The following is a 21,651-nucleotide window of genomic DNA, read 5'->3' as shown; positions in this document are numbered from 1 at the left end:
GTCCTTATCTGCTTAGGGTTGCACATTAATCACATGATATCAGAGAGTGCCATCACAGACAGTAAAAGACAGTTATGTAAATATCACTGTGGTCTCTTTTCCACACATATTGGAACTATTTGGATATTTTAAGAAGCAGGTGTAGCCTCAACATCTCTTGAGGGTTGTTTGGTTAGATAATGTTCATCAGTATACACCAAAGATACAAATAAAGAGGCGGCGTTCAAATATTGTGGTTGGTTGTAAAAGGACGAGAACCAAAAGGTAAACCTTGTCAATGTCCAGAATTGAACTGCTCAATTGTTTGCCCTAGTGATGGGTTCTGTTTTCTCTGTTGATGCCCTGAGGTGCAAAGGTCAAACTAAGAGAATCGACAATCGGAGGGATGAAACCCTCTTTACTGGTCACACATGCAGAGCACACATCACACACAGTGACATTTGGCTTCTGCATTTAACCCATCCTATTACCAGGGGTCTACTAGGAGCAGTGGGCAGCTATTGTACAGTGCCTTGCTCAAGGGCACCACGGAAGGGCAGGAGGTGGACTTGTACCTCTCCAAGTAGCAGCCCACACTCCATATTTAGGTCTGGTCGGGGACTTGAACCGGTGGCCCTACGGCTCACAGTCCAAGCCCCTACTGGCTGAGCCACTGCCGGGCAAAAAGGAACACAGTTATTGATTTGTGTCCAAGTAGAGACACAGATCCTCAGACAGAGATTATTGTTAATTATACTTTCTGTCAATAAAGGGACTTTATTTGCAGAAAAAGCAAAAATCATTTTTGATTTATACCATCAAAATGGTTGTTGCCACAAGACCTCAATGCACTTGTGGTATAAAATTGAAAATTGGTGGTTGTGTGGGATTCTATGGCATGCAAGACAGCAAAACATTGCATCATGATCACTGGTGTACTTCCTGCCCAAGGCCTTCCTTTTACAATGTGGGTAATTTAATTTTATGTTCAGAAAGTATACGTTAACTAAAAACTTACAGAGCTCATAATTAAAGGCAAATCTGTTCATTGCGTATGTTCAAAATGCATCTGGAACTGTATACAAGCTATGTTACAGCTGTGTGAGTGATACTAAACTGAATGTACAGATCTGTGCAGATAGTGCAAGTTTAACAAATCAATGGAATGAAAGGTGTTAAAACATTTGGAAGAGTAGTGCAGACCATGTTGGATAACAAATAAACACATTCATCATGTCAAAGAAAACCAGGACATTTAATTTGTTATAAGTCAGAGCATACATTAACATGCTTACAATTAAGGTTTTTCCTCATTCCAATATTTAGATTAGACTAAAATCACACATTTTGAATGTCAGCAATAAAAATCTAGGACGGGTAGGACATAGGTGTTTTTTTCTCAAAAAAAGAAAATTGGCTTTGAATATTTTACAGATGCCTTTTTTTAACACCATTATTCAGTGAACCATAAACAGATAAAATGCCCTTATAGAGTTTTGGAAAAGCATGCATTTCTAAATCAGCTGACTAAGCTTGTGGTTAGACTGACTTGAACTGTAAGCCAGCTCAGCATGTTAATCAAGGTCATGACATAACCAAATTCTTACATAACACTCATTCCTCAATTTGTAGTATCAACCATTGGAGCACTTGACTTACTGTACATAGAGATTAAAATAATCAAATAATTAATTGTATTCTGCTTTTCAATCATTCAACATGGTTTAAGCAATCCTCTTGATGAGTTTTGTGTTTCTACATGTTACTAAAAAGTGAAGAGGAAGAATGTAGCCCCCTGATTTTGACATCAAGACTGTTTTCTGATAATTCATAGACATGTTTCTTTTCTAAATCTCTTTTTGAGGCCTGTCAATAGCAGTCTTAGGCCAAGCACTCACAGATGTTTAGATGGTACCACAAACATTGCTTTAGAGCTGCTGAAGGCGATGGGGGTCTTGTGGAAAGCCCTTTGGGATTCAAGGGGACTTCCGGAGGTCAAGGCACCCAAGATAAAACAACCGGAAGAGCCTCATCAGATAACAAAGTATCCACTGTGGACGCATTAAAACAAGTTTCATAACCAGAAGTCTCAAGAGGACATAATCTTTTTAGGGATCTTTGAATTCCCACAGCTTCCGAGGCATACTCAGACTTTAGCTTTAAAATACTGCGACCGGCATCAACAGAAAATAAGGATCATACATTGTTACGATACTTGCGTGCTTCATATTGAAACCAAAGTCATTTCTGTGTCTTTCATGGTCATCATCACCTCTGCCTCAGATTTTTTATCTTGTGATCTGCTAATTTCAGTTTCTACCAGGTAGCATACACACAAACTGCCAGGGTAGACAAGATTATTGCCTTTATATATACGGTTCACTTGCAGCAAACCATGCAAGTCACCTTGTGAAAGCAAAGTAGGAGAACATGTTAAGACCCATTTTTAATGAATGACCTTAAACAAAATGGTATCCCCACGAAAAAAAAGCTTTGCATTGACGATAATACACAATATGTACTTTTCTGTCACTAGGAGTCTCTTAGTCAAAACAACAATCAAAAGGTTTGTTCCCATTTTCAAGTAGTGTGGGAAAATTGGAGTGAAAGTCTTCTAAACTATTCCCATCAAAGCAGTCAGCTTATCCTGGTTAAAATTCTGTTCAAAGAAATCTGAGGTTTTACAGCAGAGCATAGCGGCTGTGCTAATGACCGGTCAGTATTTAAAAAGTTATTTAGTTTTCACTCAACCTGTCAAAAGAGTTTATAGTATGTGATTCCTGTTTGCTAAGTAATATTGTATGCCATCCCTTTGTAAGGGGTTATTTTTAGATTGTGTAGGTGCGTTCGGTGATTTGACCATGTGGAATGACTGAAGAACTGCTTCCTAGTCCCATTGTTTTATGTTTATGTTTTGGTTTTTTTTCCCCGAGAGTCTTGTGGGAAGGAAACCCGCACAATCAGGCAGCTAATTTGCTTCTTGTCGGTATGTATTTCTTTGAGCAAGCATCTTTACAGTGTGTGTTCCAAAACTGAAAATCATGGACCGACAGGCAGAATCATACTGTCCATGCTTCATGTAGAAAAATTAATTTTCAAAAATACGTATAGATTAGTATTTCAATCAGGAGAGACGTGATGTATGGAATACATGTTTATTATCGGGTCACATTATATAAATGAAACATAATGATGACAGTTATAACAAGTGAATGAAATGGTGTTTGGCGATTAGGCTCAGGTTTTGTAGGATGTCATTCGGGAATGGAAGAACCGTTGCCGATGAACCCCCCCGGGTCTAGACACTGGTGGTGGTGATGAGTGGTTAGGTCCGGTTGGAAGGGACAAGGGTAAGCTTGGCCCTGAGTGGAAAGCAGGAGGCGAAGGGGTGGAGGAGGGTTGCGCGTTGACACCTGGAAGACAGCTGATGGAAAAGGGGAGAGCATATATAGAGGGATTAACAGGTGCGATAATTAGGCTTGTGAATGGAGGGAAGTGATAGGTTAGCTGAGAAGTGGCGCTCCCTCTCATTTAGTGAAGGGAGCGAGTATTGCCATGACATGCAATATGAAGTGATCGGTCTTCCTGCCTGAACTTGCGCTGAGCTTCATTTCAATCAGGAGAGACGTGATGTATGAAATACATGTTTATTATCGGGTCACATTGTATAAATGAAACATAATGACAGTTATAACAAGTGAATGAAATGGTGTTTGGCAATTAGGCCCAGGTTTTGTAGGATGTCATTCGGGAAGGGAAGAACCGTTTCCGATGAACCCCCAAAAGGAGTGAAAGTATGGAGTACTGAACGTGATGAAATCTTACCTTGTGGAATGCAGTGGAAATGTGTGGATGAAATGAGAGGTTAATACATGTGGGGATTTAGACATACTGATGCCTCCTAGGCATCCTCCCTGGACGTACAGGGCATCCTGGGCATACAGGGCATCCCGGACGTACGGGGCGTCCTGGACGTACGGGGCGTCCTGGACGTACGGGGCACCCCGGACGTACGGGGCACCCCGGACGTACGGGGCACCCCGGACGTACGGGGCGTCCCGGACGTACGGGGCGTCCCGGACATACAGGGCATCCCGGACGAACGGGGCATCCCGGACGTACGGGGCATCCCAGACGTACAGGGCATCCCGGACGTACGGGGCAACCTGACTTCGCAGGGACACATTTTATACAGACCCGAAGGTTACAACCTGGACGTACAGGGCTAGACATGCAAGGATAAACATGAGCCGCGGGGCGAATATACGTGCTGACGTGCTAAGAACCACCACCAGTTATATGGATACGTACCAATTTGAAGGTTGGAGAGACCTTTGGATAGCCAGCACGGCACTGAGGTCCGGACGAATGTAGGATGAGGAAGCGGTTGTTGTAGGGAAGAGGAATGATTACCGGTACCTTGATTGCGGCAGGTTTGCTGCACCTGTCCTGAACGAGCCCTGAAATGCTCTTAAGACACCACCACCAGTTATATGCATGTTTACCATAGGTAATCTGGAGAGATCTTGGATAGCCAGCACGAGCCGATGCCCGGCGAAGAGGGAGATGTAGACAATGTAATGCAGCTGTTAGCTTGAGTACAATGATGCATGAATATCATACCCTGCTTAACATAAGCCGGTGAGCATGAAACCAAATATATGAGTGCAATATGAGCAGCATGAAATAATGTTTGCTTCGGTAAATGCTGAGACATGACCCATGATATAGGACTAGCTTAATTAGCAGTGTGATTACGCCACGGCAAGACGTAGATGCTGATGTGCTGGTTGGGTGATTAGACTGTCTTCTATCATCTTACATGAGCTTCTCTTTCTCCCTGAAAGAAACCCCCCAAAACCACGGATGGGCAGCATCCGTGGCTGTGTTGAAGCTTGAAACTGCGGTACTTACTGAGCATTGTGACGGGTAGTAGTTACCCAAACTGCATAACTCCATGCTGTAACGCGTTACACCCGACACTGCCTGGAACTCACCTTAACCCTAGACTAAAGGCAGCGATGTTCTCTCTTTTTTCTCTCTCCTTTTTCTTCTTCTCTTTCTCTCTTCTTCTTCGTTCTTCTCTTGCGTTTCTCTTTCTTCTTCTTCTTTCTTTTCTTCTCTTCCGCTCTCCTTTTTCTTCTTTTTCTCTTCCCTCTTCCTTCTCCTTTCTTTTCCATTCTTCCTTCTTTTCTTTCTCTCTTCTTCGTTCTTCTCTTGCTTTCTCTTTTCTCTCTTCCTCACTTCTCTCTCTTCTTCTCCGTTCTCTCTCTTCCTCTTTTTCCTTCTGCTCTTCTTCTTCTCTTTCTCTCTTTTTTCTTCTCTTTTCTTACCTGTTTTAGCGGTGAGGCGCAGGGAAAGGAGGCGAGCCTGCTGCGCATTGAACCTGCTAGTAGTGATGTTACGTATTGCGCCGAGGCTTCGGAGCCTGTGTCGAGTAATCCCCAAAGCTTTTTGTGAAGCATGTATCGAGGCTTGTATCGTTTTAGGCCAGTGACGTCATCGATGACAAACGAACCTCGCTGCCTGTCGATACCACGTGACTGCTTCGGGAAGCGATTCGGATCGGTTGAACCGTTGAACCACAACGCTCATAATACCCATGGATGTGTAACAAGAACCATATTACCCCTCCTGTACCCGGGTCCACTGGTGACACGATGGAATTAAAAGAGCTCAGACCCTCACTTATATAGAGGTCGGAACATGTCATAAGTATAAATAGATACAAGCATAAATAAATTTAGGAATAAAACATGAATAAATAAATGAATAAATGCAGATTAGATATAGTCCAGTGTTTTCGGGTAGATTCAGCGTGTGGGCTGTGGCTCAGCTGGAAAGCAGCCGACCCACGATCACAGGGTCCCCGGCTCAATGACCGGTCAACGCACCTTGTTTGCTTATAGAAGCTACAGCTAAATCAGATAATGCAGTTAATAAATGTATTCCTGATATTGTTTAGCCTTCTCAGGCTACAACATGGTTAAGTTTATGAATAATATTAAGGAATACGAATCCCTCTTTGCAATGTTTACCAGCCTCCTATAGGCTTTTCAATCACAATCGTTCAACTGGAATGAAAACAATATTGTTAACATGAAAATAGGATTTTATGTTCGTTGTTTAGAGTTATTCTAAGGCTTTACTCATTGGGAACTCGGTATGAGAGAGCACACTGTTGAGATTTCCAATCTGCCTGTTTCACGCACTTTGACCAACAGGGGGTTTGTGTTCAAATGAAGCCCATGATGAAGCCTCATGAGATGAACCCTTTGCAAACCAATTGGCTGGAAAGCTTCAAAGCTTCATAAGGCTTCATCTCGCCATCACTACCTGCTTGCCACCTAAGACGCACTTAGTGACCAGTACTGCTACTGAGCCGGGAGGAGAAGTAGCTTCGATGAGATGTAGCTTGAGCCCTGACTGCCTGCAAGAGGGGTTGTGGTTAAAGCCGGAAGTGGGTGAAGCTTCGCAAGCGATGAGGGCCCGTTCCGCGTGAAGGCCGGAAGCGCCGCATTTGAGTGGCCCTGATGCCAGTGATGCCCTCTCGAGAGACTGAAGGCGTGCGTCAATTGTTTGCCTGAAGTAGCCCATTTCCATTAAGCCGGAGGAACTTCCGTGGAGCCCGATGTCCTTGTCTTTTCCTCCCGCGTCCGGGTTTGCGGGATGGACGGCTAGAACCGCTAGCCAACTGGGGAACGCCGCCTGTAGCTTAATCCGCAAGACTGCGGAGCTGATGAATATATACTTGGAGCTGGGACGAAGCCCTGCTGCTGCTTGCGCGTTGACACCTGATGGAAAAGGGGAGAGCATATATAGAGGGATTAACAGGTGCGATAATTAGGCTTGTGAATGGAGGGAAGTGATAGGTTAGCTGAGAAGTGGCGCTCCCTCTCATTTAGTGAAGGGAGCGAGTATTGCCAAGACGTGCAATACGAAGTGATAGGTCTTCCTGCCTGAACTTGCGCTGAGCTTCATATGTGGGCACATGCGGTAATGGAACTTGTATGGTTAAACAGATATTCAATATTTGAATCATAATATGAAATGCCGTAGTGTACATAGCAATCATTTAAAGCTTCTATATTCAGGCTCAAAACAATACAACTGTATAAAGTCTGTGTCACCATTTAAACAGGCATATTAAAACAATGTGACGCAGGTTGCCATACAGCAAGCACTTTGACTGAAATTTTAATAACAGATACCCTCAAGGCAATGTGCTGCAATCATTTTACTGCTGAGGATTCTGAGTTAATGCACTGTGGAGGCATAGTCCACAAAACCTCTTCTTTTTGCAACATGCAAATTCTGAATCCTGTATAAGTTCTTACTCTGACTGCCAGACCTCAATATCAGTGCTACAAGTGTGTATTTGCTAGTAAACTTTCACAGACTAAATGACATTTTGTTCAATGAGTCGTTTTATGCTGCAGGAACAGTGAAACCATTGGAGTACTTGTTATCGTTGCTCCTGGCTTTTGTGTAACATAATCCCTCTGCAACTACCGTTGGGTTTTAAAAGTGACAATGAGAACAAATCAGGTTCAATTTCAAACAAATACCAACTGGAAGGTCCCACATCTTTTTTTCGGGCGGAAGTTACCAATATAGGCTACTGCCAACAACTGTAATGCAGTGGTGCAGTGGCTACTCTCAGAGTTTAACATTGGGCTTTGTTTTCTGGTATCACACTAAAAACATCAGCATAACCAGCATGAAAGATATTCATGATGCAAGTCTACCATAGATAAAAGCTGTTCAGCAGATCTTAAAGGATCACTCGGCATGTGGAGCACTAATATGCATGTGAAACCAGTTGTAAATGCAATGTGAAAATGTGAAAGAGTTAAAGTTCTAAGCAAAAAACACAGAATCCCCAAAACCGGTCAAAACCGTGTGGTAGTGCACTTCAATCACAATGCATCTCAGCCCTATATGCCATTATTTACAAAATGAACATCATGATTTGTTGAAGGAGCACAGGAACTAGCGATTGAGACCATAACATGATTATACAATTGTTTGCTGAGTAAATAAAGGAAGTGAGTTAAGGGTCTTTTTCTCCGAGACTTACAACTGGAGTTCTTCTTGCAACCACACTGGCCGGTAAAATCATGCAAATGTAAGGCACGTTGACACTATTCTTTTGTTCTGTTCTTGGACCTTATTTATTTTTCCATTCGACTTCAATCGCAGTTTAATTGGCTACTGTAATAAATTAATATAAAATGTAAAAGCAACAAAGCTACTTTAGGTTTAGTAAAACATCATGGTTTGTGGCTGAAATACGTGTGTTTGTTACACTATCAAAGTTATAGACGTAAATGAAAATAAATCACCTTTGACTTTCTGTTTAACATTAACATCAGTCTACTGGGCCAATCCATCCACCTCAATCTCCTCATATGTGGACTTCCCTAAATTTGATTAGACACGTATTTTGTGGATTCAGTTTCAAATATGGAAACATCATTTTTATATAAGCCAAGCTTCAATTTGACCACTTAAATAGAAGGATTGAAGGTAAATGTAGATAATTGAATAACGTATAGTATTCAGTATAAGTCTGATCTGAGTCTAACTCCGACTGAATAGAAGTATATTTCATGTTAATGGTCCCATGGCTCCAATTTCGCACCCCCTTAAATTCTTAAGTTGAAGGACAAGTCGTGTGATAACATAACAGGACACGAAAGGTCAGTGTACGAAGTAGATTTAACAGAATACCATGCTGTGCGATTTCATATATGTCATTTGCGTTGTCAATTGGATTCTCTGTTGCTCTTGAGTGTGCCTTTCGAACATCAATATCTATTAGGAGAAACGTTAATTTTAACAAAGTCTCTTGTGAAGAGCCTTGTCAATTTGCTTTTGCTTGGTATTCTTCTGTCAACGGATTTATTGTGCAAGTTTTGAGCATTCTCTCTAACAGCAGTGAAGGGAAGGTTGATACAGGCTAGTGCTGCTTAGTAAATGCCAGAGGTTGTTTATGTTGCTGCTCTTTTCTCATGTACCGACTTGTCTGTGCTGCAGAGAGGCTATAAGCCAGAGAGGAAATGCTGTTGGATGAGCAAGGGCATGCCATTGGTTACCATTACAATCTCTAACTTCCTGGCACATAAGCAAATTATGTCAGAGCAACGGTTCTCGAAAACAAAGATTAGTGTTTTCAGTATATGAGAGGCACAGAAGTCAAAACACACTTCGTGTCATATCAGCGTTCAAAGTTTACTTCCATTATCAGGAATACCTTTTATCACCGGGTTCAATCACATATATCATTTAATTGCAAGATTATCACACTAATTATTAAGAAATAAACAACTCACAAATGCTATCATTGTGTAATACTAAAATGACACTTTCCATGCATTAGGCATGAATAGCTGAAACAAAGCTTTCATTCAACAGTAACCATATCTTGTAAACACAGCAAGGGTTTTTATTACAACCTCATATGACAACAGTCACACGCTTAAGAACAGTTACTGTACTTTATTACAAGCAGCTATATCGTAGCCACATCTTTGCCCTTTACTCCGTCATAGGCCTAACGTGTAAACCAGCATGCTTTTACTATATAATGTAACTTTAGGCCTTGATCTTTTGAAAATATTGTAGGGACATATCTAGGGCACAAATGAGTTGTGTTTGACATTAGAGAAATTGTTCCCAGTTTTAGCGTTTTTGAATCATTAACCATATTGTAAAGCAACATAACGAAAAACAGAATCTTCTTTAACTTATTAGCTGCTCTCTTGTTGGTTCAGTTGATTTAACTTTTTACCAGCAAGCCCAATAAAACAGTTTGCAAGTGTTTGCAACAATAAACTCTCACTAATAAACATTTTAATCAATCAAATGGCTTTTTGATTGTTTGATTGTTGCCAGGGTGGGGAATGCCGGCATGAGACCTACATTTTGTTCAAGTTTAAGACACCGTTTGACAATTACATAAGGATTTGTCAGCTGGTGTGAAGTGGCTGTATGGCACACACACAATCACAGGTCCTGTGTTTGTTTTATAATTTAGCAACCAGTCAGACTGCACTGTATTATGTGTTTTGGAATCCTTGATGTTTTTAGGTTTGACTCTTGGTTAATGTACAAACGCTTCAGAAATGTACAGCTCTTGGAATACCTCTTGTCTAAAGTCAAAGATGAATCTTGATTGGGCCAAATTTGACCCCGAGTCACCCACAACAATGCTGCTGGGTCTTCCCAAATTATACACTTTTCTTTTTAGAGACCTTCAGACTTGGCTAAAATTGTCAAAATCAGTTTTGTAGTGTTTATATAGCTGTTGTGGAGGATATCATGAAGCCTTGTTCCGATAAAAAAAACTAGAGCGTAGTTATTATATAATTTTAACTTGAAACGGGTCACGGGAGACCCGAACACAACATAAGGGTTCATTTGAAATGTTGGACACTTGTCAGAAAACCAGTATTCAATGCACAATCTATAGCATAAACTGCAGGTCTAATGAGATATGATCTAATTGTTGTTATATGGGTCGCACTTCAGGTTATCACAAACTTTTACTCTGCTATACACTCTATAGTCAAACACAGATATGCAAACATGTTCGCAGGTTCACAAACTCAGACAGACACACTAAACACACAGACAAAGACAAAAGTCATTCTTTATGTCCACGCCGCATGGCCCATTAAGTGACGCTGAATCTCTGTAGTTGTCTGGGTTATCAGAGAGTATGCAAACAGACAGCTATTTCGGTTTATTAACACAGAAATATGTGTTGCCCAATAGTAAATATAGGTCAAGGTTAGATGTTATGTTGTTTTAAACAACGAGAATAACTCCATTGCACTGTTGGCCTACTGCTGACATTTTAATTTAATACAACTCTTTCTGACAGTCATAGGGTATATGTGGTTCATAATCTCTCAAAAGGAAAAGGTTTAGGGCTTATGGGGAATGGTGTTTGTTAAATACCAACAAAATCCAACACAATATATCTTCAAAAAACGTAATTATTCAAAAAGATAAAGTGAGTCACAGCTGAGAAAGCTCAATACTATATTTTGAATGAGTGTGAATGAATCAAATGTAATATAACATGTCATGTATTTTAAGCAAATTATTTCAAATATTGGCATTTGCTTTACTTTTTAGTATTTTTGGGTCCAGAGTCAAAGACGATGAATATTTAAAAAGATGTTGGATGGAATACAATTATTTTTGTTCATTTATGGTTCTCAGTACAACTTTGGTGATCTCCTGGAATGTCCTTAAACACTGAATTTAAAATGATATGACAGGGAACATGAGGTTTAGGGAACTGGGAGAAGGGCTGAGAGAACATGGGGCGGAGGGAACATAGAGCTACGTGAACACAGGGCTAAGGGAACACAGGGCTGAAGGAACATAGGACTGAGGGAACATAGGTTTACTTTAAGGGAACATAGTGCTGAGGGAACATGGGGTTTAGGAAATTATTGGATTATGAATTATTGAGCTAAGGGAAAATGGTGCTAAGGGGAATATGGAGCGTAGGGGGCATAGGACTGAGGGAACATAGGGCTGAGGGAACATGGGGTTAAGGGTAATACGGAGCTTAGGGACCATGGGGCTGATTGAAAGCGTTACAGAACAACAATTAAATCACACAGCTTATCCATATTAGGTGCAAAACAATGGAATGGTCTTACCAAAACTCTCGCAAGTGTTGGCTGTCATTACAAATTAAAATCAAGATTCCGAAATGATTATCAGACTACTCTAACTTTCTTCTTTCTGTTTTTTCCTTCTTTTTTTCCCGGTCATTGTGCCTTTGGATTAACTTAAAAATAGATTTAAAAAATATGTTTTTATAGAATAAATAGTAGAAAGTAATAGAAATAATAATAATATAATAATAATTTAGAATAAATAATAACGAAAAAAAGAAAAACAAACACTGTAAAAAATAAATTTGTAGAAAAACTGAAATTTTCTGGCGCCCCAAATAAAAGGAAAAAAACTGTAAAATAAAATACGGAGATAACATGTAAAAAAGAAAACAAGTCCCCCAACTCATACGACCAAATAGGTTGATTGTTCAAGCGCTTATTACGACCTATAATCACCTTTTAAAGTTATCGACCTCTAGTGCTCCCGTTGAATGCAAACGCTCCGGTGGGTCGTTTATTCACAAATAACCTTCTCTGGAAAATCCTAATTGTAGGATAGTTTGGCCATTAAAATGCTTTTTGATAGATTTCTAGCGAGAAGTGTATATTGTACTTTGGAGGTCTTGCCAGGAGAACGTGTAACGGCAGCGTCCATGTAAAGTTAGCGTCAACCCTCACGGGGTGAAAACAGGAAAAATCACGGTCTCAAAGTTTTAATAATAAAACCGTATTCCCCTCACTGTCAAATGATTTTAAACTTGCAGTACTCATCCACTAAAAAACAGCAGTTTATCCTTACACAACATAAATGTAAATGGAATATGATTGCACTGCCGTACCAGGCCGTGATGCAGCCAGACCATGTTGAACTTCCTCAGCCTGCGGAACAATTACCTCATAATGTCCAGGGACTTTTCACACGGAGAGAAAACATACACATGTTGAGAGGAAACTGCATTTTTTTTAAACCACCCATACGAACAAATTCCAAACTTCATTGCATCACAACAGAAGGTGTTCATCTGTGGAATAATTGTAATGATGAGTGGAAATACTATGCAACTTTATCTAAACTAAAACTCTTCTTTAGAAACCAAATCCTGAATGGTTCTGAGCAGGACCTGTGAAGTGATGCTTGCTATTTCTTGTCGTTGTAAAAGTTATTTCTTTTTGGTTGTTTTGTATAAAATAATGATTTGTTTAACAGAATGAATCCAATATCACGGATGCTGATGACGATGACCTAAACTTGTATTTCCATGAACAATGTAGCTTCTTCTTGCCGCTTTTGAACATGATAGAATCTTTGAGAATACAATTTTCCAAAAAAGAGCCGCTGTCTAGCTGTTTTGGTGATGGTGGTGGTGTGAAGAGTCCATTTCAGGTCCTCAGTGATTTGGATCCAGAGGAACCTGAAGCTGCTGAATCTCTCCACCGTAGTCCCATTGATGGCGATGGGGGCGTGTCCCTCTCTCTGCTGCTTCCTGTAATCCACAATCAGCTCCTTGGTTTTGCTGAAGTTGAGATGGAGGTTGTTATCCTGGCACCAAGATTTCAGGTTTTAGACCTCCTCTCTGTACGCCGTCTCGTCGCCGTCGATGATCAGGCCGATGGCGGTCGTGTCGTCAGCAAACTTCTCGAAATCTAAGACCATTTACATGTAAAACACAAAGAAAACACGCCATTTTACTTTGCAACAGCCCAAGTTTACATTAACTGTCAGATGTTTTGTAGAAAAACATCACAAATATATATATATACAATATATTATTGAAAATAATAATATACATCACAAAAATAAAAACAATAAATAAAATATATTTTCAGTAATAATAAAGCAGAATAGACCAGCAATGAAACATTTAACAATAGCCAACATTTTGTTTAAAAGATAACAATTATAAACAAAAAATAAATCTAACAGTTATGTGTGTGCGTGTGTACATGACTACAGTATGTGTGTGTGTTTCCACTTTCTCCATTCAAAATCAGTGACTTTTGTAATTAATGAATGCACCTTTATCGAGTGCTGTTTTTGTTTTTATTCCTTCCTCTCCACTTTAGTCCCCTTGTCCGGATTGATCTTGAATAGGCACCTGTTAAGACAGAAGTACACTTACATTTAGTGTTCAATTACAAATTCTGTGGATGATACAGCCATTAATTGTCTTTACAGTTATACAGCTTGAAGTCAAAGGGCAATGCTACTCTTCAATGTACTTTTCTTTAACTGTTATGATCCTATCTGTACATTTAAAGCATTGGTTTGAATAGAGTTTTGTTCTATAAAGTCGTCACTTGGCATCACTATCACACTGGACAGTATCGCAGCAGGTCTGTAAACAGGAGCAAGCGGTCACTTCAAGATCATTTGAATGTGGGCTACGAGTGCCATATTGAGAGGCTTGTGTGTAACTGGGGCAGATGAGGTGCGTGTCGGCAGCAGAGGGAGCCGTGTAAAAACATCGTAGTTAACCGAAATAAGTTTGAATGTGTTTGTTCACTGCAATAATACCAGGTTCCGGTGCCCATCCCATTTCGGTGCAAGAAATGGTTTAGGTGTTCCTCGTCAGATTCCATTGTCATCTGGTGCTGACACTCACGCTAAGCCTCTACTTGGTGGTACAAGTACAAGATTCTAATTATACTTGTCTGTTTCTCTGTTATAGACCACACACATACACTAAACCTGCTCCATGGCTGTATTACTCTGCTGTTGTGTTGATATTAATAAGTTAAGGAAATCAACCGCTACCAATCTTGTGTGTTCTTACTGACACCCCAACGTGTAAGTCACTCCGAGTGAAACCTTCCCCTATACAGTCCTACCTGAATCCCTATTCGATAGGACTCCTTGAAAACAATTCCTTTTTCAAAATAACTGAATTGGTTTTCTTTTGTTGTCGACAAAAGGCCCTCTTTCCGTCATTTTCATTGAGCTGAAGTAAACATACCACCGATTGGCTAAGAGTGAGTTTGGGCTTTTAGGGAGGAGCCAAAGCACAAGGCAAGGCAAGGCAAGTTTATTTATATAGCACCTTTCAACACAAGGCAATTCAAAGTGCTTTACAAAAAATGAAAGACATTAAGAAAATGGCATTTAAAATCAGTCATTAAAAAGAAAACATAATAAAAGAAACATTAAAAGAAAAAAATACATGGATAAAAGTTACAGTGCAGTCTAAGATATGAATAGTTCAATTAAAAGCAGCGACAAAAAGAAAAGTCTTCAGCCTGGATTTAAAAGCAGTCAGAGTTGCAGCGGACCTGCAGGTTTCTGGGAGTTTGTTCCAGATATTTGGAGCATAATAACTGAACGCTGCTTCTCCATGTTTAGTTCTGACTCTGGGGACAGAAAGCTGACCAGTCCCTGAAGACCTGAGTGATTTGGATGGTTCATAATTTAGCAGGAGGTCAGAAATGTATTTTGGGCCTAAACCATTCAGTGCTTTATAAACCAGCAGTATTTTGAAATCTATTCTTTGACACACAGGAAGCCAGTGTAAAGACTACACCACTGCAAAGGAAAGGGGTACGCTGAATTTACAACCCAAGACAAAACAAGAGCATAATGCGAAACAGAATGCAGCAAAATAATCTTTTTATCTCGATGATCTTGTATTGTCAGGAGGAGCACTTATCGTGTGTCCGAAATGTGCACGATCCTCTACTCAGTGGTTTAAGATGGAATGACTTAATAATTACAATTCAAGTCTTACCTCTGCAAGAACTCCAGGGTAGCTCCCAGTTCTGAGCGATATAGCGATGCCTCAAGTTGAGGCAGTAATATGCTGCAAACATCAGCATCAGGTCGTCGACAACATTCGGGAAACTGCCACTGACGATGGTCTGGTCCTCTGCTATCATGTAGTGTCCAGCTGTCAGGGGAGAACTCCCTTAAGGTACACAACAAAGGAAAAAGTCACAAAAAAATTATAAATCCCAAAAATATTTGATGCAGATTGTTTATATTTTGTTTTACTGGTGATCACATGGCCAATTGTATTTTAGGTTTTATCAGCTCCTGCAGCTTTCTTTTCTTTCTTAAGTGTTTCCTAACGTTAACAGTGTAGAGAATGTCCCATCATAAAGGGATAGTTTGGGTGTTTAAAGTGGGGTTGTATAAGGTACTTATCCATAGTCAGTGTATTACCTGGGATGGTGGGAAGGGAGAACTGGGCCTCGGCATCCGCAGGAGTTGTAGTCGCCTATGAGTATTAGAATTTAGATGAACGAAGGCATAGAAAATTAAACCATTAGTTGACCATTAAAGGTCAACTAAAAGAATGGTTGAGAAACAAACAGACGTGCAATCACCGCTAAATGCACTTTAAGTAGCTCTTGTATCTTATCTTGCACTTTATATGTCGTTGCTGCTAGATTGTACTGCCATGTGGTAAATACTTGTGTATGCTGCTCTTGCTCTTTTGCACTTTTTGCATATCATGTATTTGTTTTTGCTATGTGTATAATTGTCATGTTCTTAAATATTTTATGTGAGGGACTGCGGATGGAAATTAGCTCCAAGCTAAAATCCGGCATATTTACACTATTTTCATTTTGTTTTGTTTTAAGTGTTCATTAATGTCTATTGTCCCTGCTAAATACACGATTAAATTAAATTAAATGAGAAAAACCCTGAAATATGTACTCACACAAAGCTACAACCCTCGATTTTGTAAGTAGTAGTAGTAAATACGCACAGTACCAGTAATAAAATAACTGAATAAATAACTAAGCTGATTAAAGTGACATGTGAAAAGTAAAATGATAGTGAAATGAAATGACAGTGTGTTCCTCATCACTGCTATCCGGTTACTCTGTCCTAGTGTCTTCTTGTGGGTCTGATTCCTCACCACTGACATCTGGTTCCTCTGTCCTAGTGTCTTTTGGGTCTGATTCCTCTGTCCTATGTCTTTTGGGTCTGATTCAAGATTCAAGAAACGTTATTTATCCCGAGGGAAATTAAGGTGCAACAGTTGAATACAGGAGAAGAAATGTAGCCTACACTAAATATGAACTAAATAAACTAAATGTATTAACACATTTACAGTAAATACGTAGTTATATACAATATACAACAATTAGCAGTACCAGTAATAAAATAACTGAATGAATAACTAAGCTGAATAGTGAATAAAGTGACATGTGAAAAGTAAAATTACAGTGAAATGTAATGACAGTGCGTTCCTCACGTCTGCCTCTCGGCATGGGCCCTCTCTCCTAATTTCTTCTGCCTCTGTCACCACTGCTATGGCTCCTCTGTCCTCTTGAATTGTGGTTTTGCAGGCTTAGTTCGACCTAGGAATTTCAACAATGCTCCTGTAAAATATATGTTATAGTATTATGTGTCAAAATTAAAATAACATACATTGGAGAGCAACATGTAAAAATCTATTGACTGTAGGCTACATATTATACACACAATTGTCAGCAGGGGCAATAACAACTCAAATTTGAAAATAACTTGAATGCATTAGTCCACAACACATAGCCTAAATAATGTTAGCCCACATAGTTACTAACATCAGAAGACATAGACTAACTATGATTACATTACTTAACTAACAGAAAAATATTTTCATGCATCATCTTCACCAATCAGAAAATGTCCGATAGCCGCTATGCTAATTTACGCTATGTTAAACTCCACTGACTTATGCTAAAAATGTTAGCGATCTAAAAGTCCGCTATTTTTGGCTGTTTTGGGTTGACTTCAGTTAACTGTAACATCGAAAATCTTACCGAATTGAATGTTCAGAAAGCTGCGGACCGGTTATACACTGCATAACAAGGGAACTAACATAGCTAATTTAGCTAACGTTAGGTAATTTAGCTGTTGTAGTGCCGAGAGATGGGACCCACGGATTAAGCAACCAGACTACTTGTAGTGTACATGCAGAATTATTTCAATTTAAAACAGTTTTAAATGCTCACACACATACCTGACTCGTGCTGTATTTTCCTCTCGTTTCTTTTTCATTTTCTGTTTCGAAGCACCTGATGAATGCTTTCTCTTTGACGGCGCCATAATCCCATCATCAACAGACAGAGGCAACGCACTTGCATTTGAACCTGCCAATCATCTATTGCTGGAGAGATTGATTGGTTTTATGATCACTGGCACGTAATGAGTCCAATGAGAACGTTAACACGTTTTATAGCGTTATAACAAATATTTGTTTAGCGAAGACGGAGGTCAGTTCTATTTCGTATAGGCTTCGCCCTGGTACGTCTACACTACAGGCATCAAAAAATGCTTTCAACGCTTCGCCCATTCACTTGAATGGGGTGACGTAGAAGATTTTTAATTTTCGCCGAACTGCATTGTGGGGAGCATGGCATGGCTTTGCAAGCATCACGAGCATCTATCGGCATCAAAAGTTGAACAATGTTCAACTTTTGAGGCTCGATGCTTGGCATCAGCCAATCAAATCCCGTTTATGCAAATCCCGCCAGTGCAAGCGCAGCCAATCAAACCGCGTGCAAGCTGGGAGAGCCAGACCGCAGTTCATTTCCTCATATTCCAAACGAGATATTACGGTAGCAAATCACCCGGTTCTTTACGACCGGAACTATTTACCGGGATACAAACCGGAGGAACCAGGCATGGAGGGAGGTGGCAGAGACAGTGGGTGAAACTGATAGTTTTTTCGCCTGTTTGGAGAGTTTATATCCAGTTTACTTCGTTTTAACATTGCTATTGCTTTGTATGTCGGGGGCGGGAGATTCATGTGATTGGTTGCTCGCAAAAAATCGCCAAGCTTCAGACACGCCCAGCTTCAAGATTTTTTCATGCCTGTAGTGTAGACGGGCCGTAACGGCCCGTCTACACTACAGGCATCGAAAAATGCTTTCAACGCTTCGCCCATTCACTTGAATGGGGTGACGTAGAAGATTTTTAATCTTCGCCGAACTGCATTGTGGGGAGCATGGCATGGCTTTGCAAGCATCACGAGCATCTATCGGCATCATGTTCAACTTTTGAGGCTCGATGCTTGGCATCAGCCAATCAAATCCCGTTTATGCAAATCCCGCCAGTGCAAGCGCTAGCCAATCAAACCGCGTGCAAGCTGGGAGAGCCAGACCGCAGTTCATTTCCTCATATTCCAAACGAAATATTACAGTAGCAAATCCCCCGGTTCTTTACGACCAGAACTATTTACCGGGATACAAACCTAAGGAACCAGGCATGGAGGGAGGTGGCAGAGACAGTGGGTGAAACTGGTAGGTTTTTCGCCTGTTTGGAGAGTTTATATCCAGTTTACTTCGTTTTAACATTGCTTTTGCTTTGTATGTCGGGGGCGGGAGATTCATGTGATTTGTTGTTGGTCGCGTTGCTCGCAAAAAATCGCCAAGCTTCAGACAAGCCCAGCTTCAAGATTTTTTGATGCCTGTAGTGTAGACGGGCCGTTAGGCTATCGCTATTGGGTAATCCCCTGCGCACCCGCGCAGCAATGAAAACACTCCTAGCCCCACCTTCGGACTCACTTCCGGTATAAATAGGAAGGAGGCCCGACAATCTGCTCCCTCTTTTCTTCAGCCCCCCGGTGCTGAAGCACTGTAGAGACACTAAAGAGTAAAGGCTCTTTTAAGCGCCACCTCGAAAAAGATCCTTAACACTAGAACCGCCAACGGGTACATTTTACCCGCAGCTGTTTTTTGATTGTATGTAACTTTTTTTTCCATAACATATTAAAGTCTCCCAGTCCGTTACTTTTCCTGAAAGTGTGTTATGTAGCACCCTCTGTTGTTAACAATTGTCAATATGAAGTCAGATTGAAAAAATCGCCCAAAAAAATGCCATTTATACCTATATCTGCCAGCGGGTAATATTTACCAGCGCCATATAGACTGAGAGTTACGTCATCTCCGTTCACTCCAATGGACCACTTTTTTACAGCAATGGCGGATCGTGGAGCCTCTCAATCGTTCCCCGGAAGTTAGCGCCAAGGCTAGCAGAGCTGTAGAGTTGCAGCATAATAGACCGTTCGTGACGGACTTTTAAAGGTAAGAAGAAGTTTAAAGATTTATATTGCGGATATTATCAGTACATCTGATTCAAATTACAGTAACATGTGTATTAAAGGATGTCAGTGGATTATCCCTAAATTAGTAGATTTAGGGAACGTTTACAGATAACAGATTAAGCTAGGATACCATACCATAGTACCATACACTATACCATAGTGGTTGAATACACAGTATTAGGAAACACTTTATACTTACTGGACATGTTATACTCATTACATACTGTATATAAAATATGACCAAGAATGTGAGACAACTTTATAGAAATTCATATCACATCTAATGCCATTTGTCATACTTTGTTAAACTCACAAATAATAAAGTTCCATAACTTCAGTTGGGAACAAAGACCACACCTTATCTCCCCAAGGCAATTTCCCATCCAATAGGTGTGCTATATAGGTGTGTATAACCCTTTCTCCTGTCTGTTCAGCACAGTTTTGTCCGCTTCGCGTCGGGCCGAACCACGCCCCTTAGCTGTGATATAATGAGCATATACCACGGCCTGTCGTGAGCTATTGCTTAAATATAGCACACCTATTGGATGGGAAATTGCCTTGGGGAGATAAGGTGTGGTCTTTGTTCCCAACTGAAGTCATGGAACTTTATTATTTGCGAGTTTAACAAAGTATGACAAATGGCATCAGTAACAGATGTGATATGAATTTCTATAAAGTTGTCTCACATTCTTGGTCATATTTTATATACAGTATGTAATGAGTATAACATGTCCAGTAAGTATAAAGTGTTTCCTAATACTGTGTATTCAACCACTATGGTATAGTGTATGGTACTATGGTATGGTATCCTAGCTTAATCTGTTATCTGTAAACGTTCCCTAAATCTACTAATTTAGGGATAATCCACTGACATCCTTTAATACACATGTTAATTTGAATCAGATGTGCTGTTAATATCCGCAATATAAATCTTTAAACTTCTTCTTACCTTTAAAAGTCCGTCACGAACGGTCTATTATGCTGCAACTCTACAGCTCCGATAGCCTTGGCGCTAACTTCCGGGGAACGATTGAGAGGCTCCAAGATCCGCCATTGCTGTAAAAAAGTGGTCCATTGGAGTGAACGGAGATGACGTAACTCTCAGTCTATATGGCACTGACTCACTCCTGATCGTTCACTGCGCAGTGACAGCTGCTACGGGCCTGATGTGTGAAATTGAAACTGATAGATAGAACAAAGGTAGCCTATCAAAACGGCTGGGCTGGGCTGGGCCGGAACACTTACAAATGTGGGCCGGTAGGATTTAGGTAAGCAAAAAAACAAAAAGGGGGTGGCCGGAATACTTACAAATGTGGGCCGGTAGGATTTAGGCAAAATAAAAAATAAAAAATTTTTTTGGCCCTCCGGCCCACACACAGCACCGGCCCACCGGGGAAACTCCCGGTATTCCCAATGGCCAGTCCGCCCCTGCCCACGAGTGCCGTTATAAAACGCCTCGTGTGGACAGCACTGCACACACCTCTACTCATCCCCTGAGCGTGTAAGCACCGCATGATGAGAGTTGTTTGATGGACAGATGAGCAGGCTGATCAGCAGAGGGTGGAGGGAGCAATCAGCAGCCACCCAGCGGTTTTTGCGAGGAGTACGTAGACTCAAACCTGTGTCACGCACACTGGCGCCTCAGTGGGAATTGGCCTTGGTGTTACGTGCACTGAGTAAAGCCCCATTTGAACATTTATATCAGGTTCCCCTGAAGGTTTTGTCAGCCACAGTAGCATTACTTTTAGCCCTGACATCAGCAAAAAGGGTGAGTGATTTGTCTGCCCTCTCTGTGGCTCCGTCATGTCTCCGGATCCAAGGAGATGGCAGCTCAGCTGTTTTGTCAGTGGAAGACATTTGCACTGCTGCATCTTGGTCTTCCCCCTGTTCGTTTATTCAATTGTATTTGAGGGATGTTTCTCATTCCTCTCTGACACACCCTGTACTGAGTGTCCTGTCAGAGTGAGTGATGTCAGGGATCCAGTTGTGCGCTCTCTCCT

General features: G+C 40.8%; 1 protein-coding gene and 1 long non-coding RNA gene across 3 annotated transcripts; both read right to left on the bottom strand.

Annotated features, from left to right (window-relative positions):
* Positions 1–3,120: 3,120 nt before the first annotated feature.
* LOC307047564 lies at positions 3,121–5,080 on the bottom strand. Its single transcript, XR_013810492.1, has 2 exons — positions 3,805–5,080; positions 3,121–3,403 (listed from the first exon to the last, which is right to left on the bottom strand). It is a non-coding gene; the product is annotated as an uncharacterized lncRNA (long non-coding RNA).
* Positions 5,081–9,192: 4,112 nt separating this feature from the next.
* LOC307013287 (uncharacterized protein) lies at positions 9,193–19,601 on the bottom strand. 2 transcript variants are annotated; one of them, XM_079640616.1, is made up of 7 exons: positions 19,435–19,601; positions 16,817–17,713; positions 16,478–16,545; positions 15,775–15,829; positions 15,341–15,517; positions 13,639–13,717; positions 9,193–13,265 (listed from the first exon to the last, which is right to left on the bottom strand). In XM_079640616.1, exons 2-6 carry the CDS (start codon positions 16,830–16,832, stop codon positions 13,641–13,643), a joined length of 393 nt encoding a protein of 130 aa, XP_079496742.1. In that variant the 5' UTR covers positions 16,833–17,713; positions 19,435–19,601; the 3' UTR covers positions 9,193–13,265; positions 13,639–13,640. The 2 variants fall into 2 exon arrangements, with proteins under 2 accessions (XP_079496742.1, XP_079496743.1); XM_079640617.1 differs by lacking the exon at positions 19,435–19,601 and having other exon boundaries at positions 16,817–16,943; positions 17,567–18,392.
* Between the last annotated feature and the right edge of the window lie 2,050 nt (positions 19,602–21,651).

This window comes from Notothenia rossii (assembly GCF_949606895.1).
Source record: "Notothenia rossii genome assembly, chromosome: 7".
Lineage (NCBI taxonomy): Eukaryota > Metazoa > Chordata > Actinopteri > Perciformes > Nototheniidae > Notothenia > Notothenia rossii.
The sequence above is the reverse complement of the archived record's forward strand: the minus strand, read 5'-3'. Positions and strand labels throughout refer to the sequence as shown.